The sequence below is a fragment of the Apium graveolens genome, chromosome 3 (assembly GCF_009905375.1).
Source record: "Apium graveolens cultivar Ventura chromosome 3, ASM990537v1, whole genome shotgun sequence".
In the NCBI taxonomy this organism is placed as follows: Eukaryota; Viridiplantae; Streptophyta; class Magnoliopsida; order Apiales; family Apiaceae; genus Apium; species Apium graveolens.
This window is the reverse complement of record NC_133649.1, coordinates 9,892,729-9,902,798: the sequence shown is the minus strand read 5'-3', so window position 1 is coordinate 9,902,798 and position 10,070 is coordinate 9,892,729. Positions and strand designations below refer to the sequence as shown.

Here is a 10,070-nt window from a genome sequence, read left to right as displayed (position 1 = left end):
TTCGAAATTTAGAATGAGAATGAAAGGCGTAGGTTTTGAGGTGCAGCCGCAACCCCAGACCCCAGTGTCATGCACTGAAGTGACTACAAAAACAACACAGTACTTGTTACATTAGTACGAGATGAAGTTATTTCAGTTTGTTAAAAAAAACGAAAATCTACTGAGAAGTATGAAACTAGAGCAACTAATGTAATGACCTTTATGCTGGAGAATCTGTGGAGAAAGCTCCTGAGCAGTGAGCAATCATTGCCCAACAGCTTCCTGCTTGTGGACAAATATTAAGTTGATACTCCAATGACTTGTTATTGTTGATGCATGTTGAAGAACCCTGATAAAATTTGCCAACTTGTTATTGATTGAAGTTGGAAAGCAACATGTCACACATCGGCACTGCTTAAATCCCAAGTACTGGCACGGTTGAACTTAGAGAACTCTAAATCCGTGAGAAACAGCTGATATAAGTTGTATGTTTTGTCCATGACATATGGAGAAGAAGTGAGAGTCTCAGATCATACTTGCCGGAAGCCGAGAAAGGGTGACAAGTAGAAGCTTTAAACAACAATTAAACCTTCAGTCTGAATTGTCTATAGTATCATTCTTGTCCTTGGTTATAGGCCCACCAAGGCCCATCGCACGAAGGCCCAATATGCGATTGAGCTACTGGGTCGAAGGACCTATAGGCTAGGTCTGCGAGACGAAGGCCCACGGAAGCCCAGGCCAAGGCCCACTACTCGCAGATCGTTGGAAAGAACAAGGGACATAACGCCCCATTTTCACTCCCTTCTTAATGATTGGTAACGGCTGAACATTCATGGCAGAATTGGGTATAAAAACTTTTGTGAAGTAAGACAAAACATACAGACATTCTCGCATACACTCTGCTTTTCTTGTATTATTACCACACCCTTATAACCAGATTCTTATTCTTACACCGGAGGTGAATCGGGGTACAAACCCTCGCATTCTCTTCACTTTCAGGTACCAACCGAAGCCACCTTCAAGACAGCCGAAACCTGTTCAAGCTCCCGAAGGAATCTGGGCGTAACATTTGGCGCCGTCTATGGGACATACGAGAGTTATAAGCCGAGAACGAGACCATGACAGAAACAATTCACGAACATTCACCGCCGCCTGGTTTTACCGACAAAGGACAACCGTCCTCCCTAGTGGACGAGGACGGGGTTATTACACTAACTCCTGAAGAAGAGGCCTTACTCCTAAAGATCCGGGCAGAAAAGGCCGCGGAGAAGGGTAAGGCCAAAATTGATCAAATTGATAAGGAGGCGGAAGCGCGAGCAAAGAAAAGAGAAGCTGATGCGCTCCGGCTAAAGGCCCTGCAGCTCCAAAGGGAGGAGATTGAACTGCAAGAACAAGCCTTGCGCGAAGAAATGCGGGCTGAAAAGCACGACATAACGAATAAGGATAGAAGAGAACGTCGGGCGCATGACGAAGAAGATGAGTCGGACTCTGATTCGCATCCCCGGAGGAAAAGGACCAAGCAACCCTTGTCTTCTGATTCGGATGAGGAGCCCGATGGATCCAGCCTCAGGCTCAATCGCCTAGAAAAGGCCATGTTCGGTGATAGAAGGCCCGATCGAGAACCGGACGTGACACAAGAAATCGAGCAGTACTGACCCCCCCGGGCGAAGAGAGACAATTCCTTAAGATGAGCGAGTTCAATGAAAAAGGAGACCCCGAGGACCACTGTGAAAAATATGAACTCCTGATGGTTGGGATGGGCCACAATGATATTATGTTGTGTAAAATATTCAAGACTTATCTCAAAGGGTCTGCGTCAATGTGGTACAAGTCCCTCAAGCCCCGGTCCATTGGGTCCTACGAGCAGTTGAAGAGGAAGTTTTTGAAGTACTACTCGTACCTATGTCGAAAGGCGAAGGATACTGAGGCCCTGGTCCACTGCAGACAAAGGGCGAATGAAGAGCTGGGGGATTATCTCGCTCGGTTCAAGGAAGAAGCTGGGATGGTCACTAACCTGGACAAAATCAAAGCTAGGGGTGAACATTCGGTTCGGTTAACCGAATACCGAACCGAAATAACCGAAATAATTCGGTTCGGTTACCGAACCGAAATAATTCGGTTTTTAATTCGGTTCTGATTTTTTATGTTATTCGGTATTTCGGTTTTTTCGGTTTTTTTACCGAAATACCCGAATTACCGAAATTATCGAAATATAATAAAATATATATATATATATATATTACTTATTTTTACCTAGTTGCTTTTTTTCACTTGAATTATCAATTCCCCGTTCCCAACTTCACTTTTCATCTCTTTTTATTTGTTATATTTAATTATTATTTGCCTAATTTAGATTTTAATGTATTTAGTTTTCATGATCTTCAATTTAGTTGCTAAAATAAAAAACTAAACTAACCAGTTAGAGTTACTTTTATTGATCGTAATCAGGACATCACACCATAATATTCAGGTGCATGAAAGTGGAGCTAAGAGTATAAGGTTAACTGTTGTACAATCATTAATCTTTATTGTAATTTATTAAATATTTTATTATTAAAATTTTAAAAAAAATTCCTAATTCGGTTTTTTAATTCGGTTTTCGGTTTTAACCGAAATAAATATTTCGGTTCGGTAAATAACCGAAATTATTTCGGTTCACTATTCAGTTCTGATTTTTACCCTTATTCGGTATTTGGTAACCGAATTATATTTCGGTTCGGTTACCGAATAACCGAATACTCAGCCCTAATCAAAGCAATGGGCTTCCTAACGGCGGGGCTAGACCCCTATAAAGGTAAAAAGTTTCGCTCATCTCTTTACGATTTCCCCCCGAAATTCCTGAACGATATATATGTAAGAGGCGAGAACATTCGCCGAAAGATGGAAAGTATTGGGGTATAAAGATTCAAGAAGAGACGACCGATCAAAGCGAGCCGACATATATGAGGGCTCAAGATCAGGATCTGACCGAAGGGATAGCAGGAAAGAAGGAAGGAAAGAAACGGATCGTGGGGCCGAACGGCGACGAGATAGAGATTCGGCCGTATTCACCCCTTTGAATGCACCGATCTCCAAGGTTCTCCATGAGATCAAGGGCAAACCAGGATTTGTCCGCCCCGCCAAAATGAAGGTCCCGAACCACAAGAAGGAAACCCTGTCCAGGGGCAATCTAAAAGAAGAACATGGTCCTTCGGCCTCAATCATGTGTTCTAAAAAAGACAAAAACCTGGTCTAGGGGCAATCCCGAAGAAGACCTCTTATTGACCGAACGAACAATGACATGCTGATCCAGGGTCAATCACTGAACGATCAGCATCCATGTTCCTTCGCCCAAGTGCAGTAGAAGAATTAACAGCCTGAAGTCACTTTCGACCTTTAACCCTTGGGGGCATAGGGGTAGTAAGGCAGCGATTCATTTTATTAAAATCATTAAGGCGAATGAATGAGCCGAAGATACGATTCATTTTATTAAAATTATTAAAATTGCTAAGGCAAAAGCCGAAGATGCGATTCATTTCATTAAAATTGTTAAGGCAAATAAAGCCGAAGATACAATTCATTTTATCAAGATCGTTAAGGCGAATAAATATGCCAATGATGCGATTCATTTCATTGAAATTGTTAAGGCGAATGAAGCCGAAAATATAATTTATTTCATTAAAATTGTTAAGGCGAATGAAGCCGAAGATACAATTTATTTTATTAAAATCGTTAAGGCGAATCCGAAGATGCGATTCATTTTTAAATCGTTAAGGCATCAATAATGCCGAAGAGGCGATTCATTTTATTAAAATTGTTAAGGCGAATGAAGCCGAAGATACAATTACTAAAATCGTTAAATAAAAGAGACAATGCTGACGAAAGATGAAAGATGCATTAAAATATAAAAGCCCGAAGGCTAGTTAAATTACAAAAGCTCGAAGGCAGGAGTACCAATTACAAAAAATAAAGTACAAGTCAAAAAGATGAACGAAGGATGCCGCTGCAAGAGTTGGGTATGAGCATGGAAACACCAACGGCAAACTTCGCATCAAGATCATCTTCCGTCATATCAAGCACCTCAATGCTGAAAGCTTAGGCCTGAGGGTCTTCATCCGAGAGCTCTTCGTCTTCGCCGGAGGAGACAAGAGGGGCTTCAACTGCTGGCCGGCCGATAGGATCCTCCAGGGTGTCGTCCATCAACTGCTTATAATCCCAGTTCAGGCCATGGGCCTTCTCCACGACATAGTCAGCGCCGAACTGGAAGCAGCGTTCCTTCGTCCGGTCCAGCTGCTTCTGCTTCTTCCGAAGCTCCTTTCGGGACCTCTTCAGCTGGACGTTCCGGTGGGAGATCCTCCGGTTCGCCTTCTCCAATGAAGTCTCCAGCCGAGACTTGTCCTCCCTCAGCACGGTGGCATCGCCATCCAGGACCTCGTTCTGGGCTTTCACCCTTACAAGTTTCTCCTCGACCGTCGTGGCCCTCCTCTCCAGCTCCTTCACCTCGGCCATCCGAGTCTCCATGTCCCTAACTTTATCCTCCACAGCTGCGGCCCAAGGGGCAGCCTGCAAAAAAGACAAGGCAAAAGCATTAGACAAGAGGCAGCTGCGGCCCTCTTTTCGGCCGCCCTGGCCTTCTTCCTCTCTATCCGGGCCTCTCTTGAAGACAGTGAAATGTGAACAGGAGACAAGTCAACACGAGCAGGTATGACAGAGTGCATAAATAAGACAAATCATATAGGCGGTGGAAGAAAATAAATAATGAAAGAATGAAGGAAGAAGTTTTGTTACCCCCACCCCACAAGCTGAGGAGCCAATCTCTATCCCGAAACTCCTCGGGACTCAACTTGCTCACATTGACGTCTACCAGGGCCGCGTAGTCCTCCTTCTCCCTCTCTGTTAGACTCGGAGCGAGGAGCAACGAAGGCTTCACGTCCCGCCAGACGCCCAACGGAGCCAATTTCCGACCACTCACAAAACACCAGTGAGTATGGGTCTGCTTGTTACTGGAGTTGGTGGCCGTCCAATCTGTCCGGCCAGCCCGACGAGCAATGGTATAAAACCTCGGGCTCTTCGGGTTCTTTCGAAAGTCATAATGCCACCAGAATAGCCTCGGAGTTGGGCGAACTCCGGCATGAAGGCGCCTATTCTTGAAGCAGTTGATGTGGATGAACCCGTTGGGATCCATCTGCCCCAGGGAGATCCCCATCTGTCTGAAGAGGTACTTCACCATCTTCAGAATCGGCACTCTAAAGCCACATTTGAAGGCCGCCTCCGAGATCCCGATGGCACAGCCACCAAACCCTTCGGGCACTCCCGGCGTGTCATAAATCCGTTCGTTCTCCTTAGGGGCGTAGAGCCAAAAGAAATTCCGAGGGACAAAAAAGTCAGAATACATTTGAACTATTCTCTCCTTCGTCAATTCCGACCGGTTATTCGCCGCCAGGTAATTCGCCACCGATCCATAAAGATCCCGACCCGTTCTCTCGGGGCCATTAGAAGAGGTTCCCACCAAAGTGCCCGACCTTGGGTCCCAAGTCTCTGGGGGCAATTCGCTCGGTCCATCTCCCTGTATTCGGAAACAGAGTGACGTTAGTCCATGTACTCGGAGACAAAGGAAAAATGAAAAGGCCGAGTACATGTCCCAGAACCGAGCGAACAAGAAAAAGATCCAGAGTCGGCTCCCGAAGGCTGTTCTAAAAGGCAAGTCTTCCGAAGGACGTACTCGCCCTAGAAAACCCTTCGCCTGCCATCTTTAAACTCTGAACCGCCCATCAGCCTCTGGGTCGGCTCCCGGAGAATGTTCTTAGACCAAGGACCCCCCGAAGAGAGTTCTTGGCCAAAAAACACCTTGCATGCCATCTTTAAACCCATGGGGGAACCCAGAAAAACTTATATTTCCTACCCAGAAATGCCCAGAAAGTTACAAACTCCAAAAAACACAACAACGCACGTGTAAAACCCAGAAAACCCCGTAAACTCAGAACCCAGTCAAAAACCATTGAAACCACACGCAAACATCATAAAACACGAGAACTTGCATGCAAATGTACCAGGAAACTGAAAAACAAGAAAAGGGACTTACTAATTTGAAGGTGTTCTTGGATTGAGATGGGATAATCTGGGAAGACGGAGTTGTTGTTGCCCGTGATTGAAAAACTCGCTGTACTTAGTTGCTGTGTGTGGAGAAACTGAAAGTGATAAAAAGAAAAGGAAATGCGCAAATGGACTTTATATAGGCGCCTAAAATGAATTCAGAAAGGCGACGTTTGGGGATTTTTAAAATAAACGACCCAGATTAAAACGGTTGAGATTCAACGGCTGAGATTGAGCCATGGAAAGACGTGCCAACAGCTGTCGAGTTAATGCACTGCAAGTTCCCACAAGCTTGCCACGTGTACGGCCGAATATCGAGGCGGAACTGAAGCGGTCGCCCTAGGGTTTCTTCACCCCAATATGGGCCGAGATCGGTGTCCGTCGGCCGGCACGAAGGCCCAGCCGAAGGACATGGACATGTTGGTTATAGGCCCACCAAGGCCTATCAAACGAAGGCCCAATATTCGATTGAGCTACTGGGCCAAAGGACCTACAGGCCCGCGAGACGAAGGCCCACGAAAGCCCAGGCCAAAGCCCACTACTCGCAGACCGTTGGAAAGAACAAGGGACATAACGCCCCCTTTTCACTCCCTCCTTAATGATTGGTAACGGCTGAACATTCATGGCAGAATTGGGTATAAAAACCCTTGTGAAGTAAGACAAAACATACAGACATTCTCGCATACACTCTGCTTTTTTTGTATTATTACCACACCCTTACAACCAGATTCTTATTCTTATACCGGAGGTGAATCGGGGGTACAAACCCTCGCATTCTCTTCACTTTCTGCCTTCAGGTACCAACCGAAGCCACCTTCAAGGCAACCGAAGCATTTTCAAGCTCCCGAAGGAATCTGGGCGTAAGAGTCATGATTGCTAACTGTGATGTGTCAATGGTGGCTAAGGATTAATTCTTCCTTAATCGATGGTGATGTGCCAATAATATTATTATTTATTAGACTATAATTTTAGGAGATGATCTTTTTTACTTAATGAGCCAACCCTTTCAATAAAGTTGTTATCCTTTATTTATACCAAGTCCCAAATGGGCTTTATCTTACAAATTGGGCCTTCTTGGGCATTACATAATATTTCATAATTATCCTAACTATGACTCCTTTGGGCCATCTTGTCTTGGTCCAACATTTTTCCCCCTCCTAGTGTAAGCAATTATCTTTAGATTTGCGCTTTTTACTTTGGGACCTGAGAATTAGTGAAATGTGGAAGATGCGATAAAAAAAATAGAGCAAAATAAGATAGTGGGATGATTAAATGTTAGTGAAATAAAAATAAAAATAATAAAAAATAAGAATAAAAAGACAAGAATATTGAGATAGGAGTGTGTGTGTTGTGTATATCGTTATATCTGAATTTTATTTCTTTTCTTCTCTCTCTCCCCTTTCCTTTTTTTTTGAAACGTATAAGTATTTTCGTTTTTATTTTCTGGGGATTACTGCTTGGACATTGGAGCTTGGTTGTTCGACTTCCGCTTCTGTTAACACTTATTTCATCCTAAACCCTCGACCTTTGCTATAACTGCCTGTAAGTTATTTTCCATCCTCTATATTATCTTTTGCTACTTTCTCCTTTGTATCTTGCCTCTCTTAATTTAGTTTATTCAATTATAATCATTTAATGGATCAGTCTAGTTCGTCATATATCCATACTGTATCTGATCGGGATCTTGGTAAGCGACCTCTCGAGGAGGGTGATCACGAGTCTTTTCTAAACTTGAATAACCTAGAGATTCCAAATCTAGAGCAGTGTGGGTCCTTCGATTTCATAACGAGGACGAGCTCTTGGGGAGTGTCCCTATCGTGCCTCTCTTTCGCCTCCTTTGAGCCCTCAAACCTTAGAAAAAAGGCGTCAAATTATTGAGGATAATCTTCATGTTGGTATGGAAGAGTTCGGGGACAGGTCAAGTTTGAATTATTTGAGTTATTATATTACCAAGGATCCCCCAGTGAGCAAGTTGGAATTATACGTGGATTTGGCGAATGGTTATCGTTATCGAGTACCGACAGCCGATGAAAGGGTATGGATGATGCCGGAGTACGGGATGCACGGGATTCCGTTAATCCTTTTTCACTTCGGGCTTCGGTTACCTATTCACCCATTTTTCTTGACGATGTTCGAGGCTATCGGATGCGGGGTTAGTCAATTGACGCCCAATTCCCTCGCACAGCTTAGTGGGTTTGTTGCTCTTTGTTGCAATAGGAACTTGATTCCTTCATTTAAGCTTTTCTTCTCGATTTACGCAGTTAAGTATCACGACGGGAAGGTTTACTTTGATTGTCCTTACAAAGGGTTAAGATTGTCAGCGTTAGGTCTTCTAACTCGGGGTATCACTCTAAGTGGCTGTATTTTGGGGGGCCGGATTTAGAGTTCGTAAAGCCGTGTGGGAAAGTGAGTCAGCTTACCATCGACTACTTGAATAATCTCAAGAAGTACGATGCTAAGTATTTGAACGGGTTTCATGGGGTAGCCTCGGTGTATACTCACCTTCAGTTAAAGGAACCCGATTTTTTAGAAATGCATGATTGTAATATTTGCTCGCTCTTTCCTCTCTCTTTTTTTTATTCTTTCTTTCTCTCTCCCTTTTTCTTTTTACCGTTATTTCTTGTGTTAATATTACTCGTGCTAAATTTTTGTTTTGGCTTGTTTTGCATCAGTGGCTGGAGCCTCTTTAGAGAAGATATTGAATAGTGGGGTCAAAGGAGAGATGGACAAGGCAATGATGCTGCTTATTAAGAGAGCCTCGAAGAAAGGTGATGATGGTGCCCCTTCTGGTCCCTCGAGGGTTGGGCATTCTGTATCAATTGAGCTACTGGATGACCAAGGAAATAGAATCGTGGAAGATGTTGAGAAGGCTATGCCAGATGTGGAGCCGGCTGATTTGAATCCTCGCAAGAGGGGTCGTCGAGAAGTCGAAGGGGAGAATTGTGGAGATGGTGGGATTGTTGAAGGGGATGCGTCGGTTGGTGGGGTGAATAGAACCCTTACACTGGTTGGTAACAGGGCGACGATGGCCCCTACCATCGACCCCCGACAGAAAAAAGGAGTTGTGAGGGTTGATATCCAGCCCCATGAACGCTGGACAGGTAGAACAACTGTGTTGTTGAGGGTTTTCGATCTTTTTCATCTCCCTCAAGATGCGATTGCTTTCGATGGGCGTCGTCGAGAGGATTTAGCGGATCGTTGTAAGAGCCGTGCTGGAAGGGTATGCTATAAAATTTTTGTTGTTTGCTGTTCGTTTGTTTTTTTTATTATATTTTTTACTTTGATTTATGGTTTGTGGCAGTTCCTCGCAGATTTTATGCATATTGTAGAAGAATTTCGCACTGACGGCAATGATGCGGCTTGTAAGAGATTAGAGGCGGAGGTGAGTTCTCCCAGGGTCGAGAGAAAAAAAACTCATGGCAGGTTATTCAGAATTGGAAAAAAGATCGTCAGATTTGACGGCGGATAATACCGTGTTGTCGAAGAAGGTGGGTGAGATGGAAGTTGAGAAGCAGTCGCTGAATGCCACAGTCTCGGAGCTCGAGAGGAGGCTTTCTGAAGTGGAGAAGGAGCGAGATGAGCTGAAGGGAAAGTGCGAGGGCTTGGAGCGTCACGTTGAGGGGATGGATTCTTCTTACCGTTTGATTGTTGAGGAGAATACCAGTCTAAAGGCAGAAGTGGAGAAGGTTGTGGAGGACATCGCTATTGCTCTTGAGGATGGCTACGGGCGGTGTGTTGTCCGCATGAAAAATGCAGGACTCGACACGACGGGACATTCTTTCGAGGACTATATTCACGATCTTGCTGCCTCGCGACCTGATGATCCAGCTGGAGGCTCTTGAAGGCGGGGAATGCCCCGTGAGTGATGTATTTTTAAGTTTATTCTCAAAGACTTGTGTTTCCTATTTGTTGCCGGCTACTTGTATTCTCCATGCTTTGTTTGGATCCTACAACGGTCTGGTTTTCCTTGAGATTTTTTCCTTGAAGTATTTTTATCTATTATATTTATGCTTTTTGTT

At 44.3% G+C, this 10,070-nt stretch overlaps 1 protein-coding gene across 2 annotated transcripts; it reads left to right on the top strand.

The window, feature by feature from the left end:
* The first annotated feature begins 8,421 nt into the window (after positions 1 to 8,421).
* Positions 8,422 to 10,070, top strand: LOC141710579 (uncharacterized). Of its 2 annotated transcripts, none has more exons than XM_074513143.1 (2): positions 8,422 to 9,271; positions 9,363 to 10,070. In XM_074513143.1, exons 1-2 carry the CDS (start codon positions 8,774 to 8,776, stop codon positions 9,378 to 9,380), a joined length of 516 nt encoding a protein of 171 aa, XP_074369244.1. In that variant the 5' UTR covers positions 8,422 to 8,773; the 3' UTR covers positions 9,381 to 10,070. The 2 variants fall into 2 exon arrangements, with proteins under 2 accessions (XP_074369244.1, XP_074369243.1); XM_074513142.1 differs by having other exon boundaries at positions 9,353 to 10,070.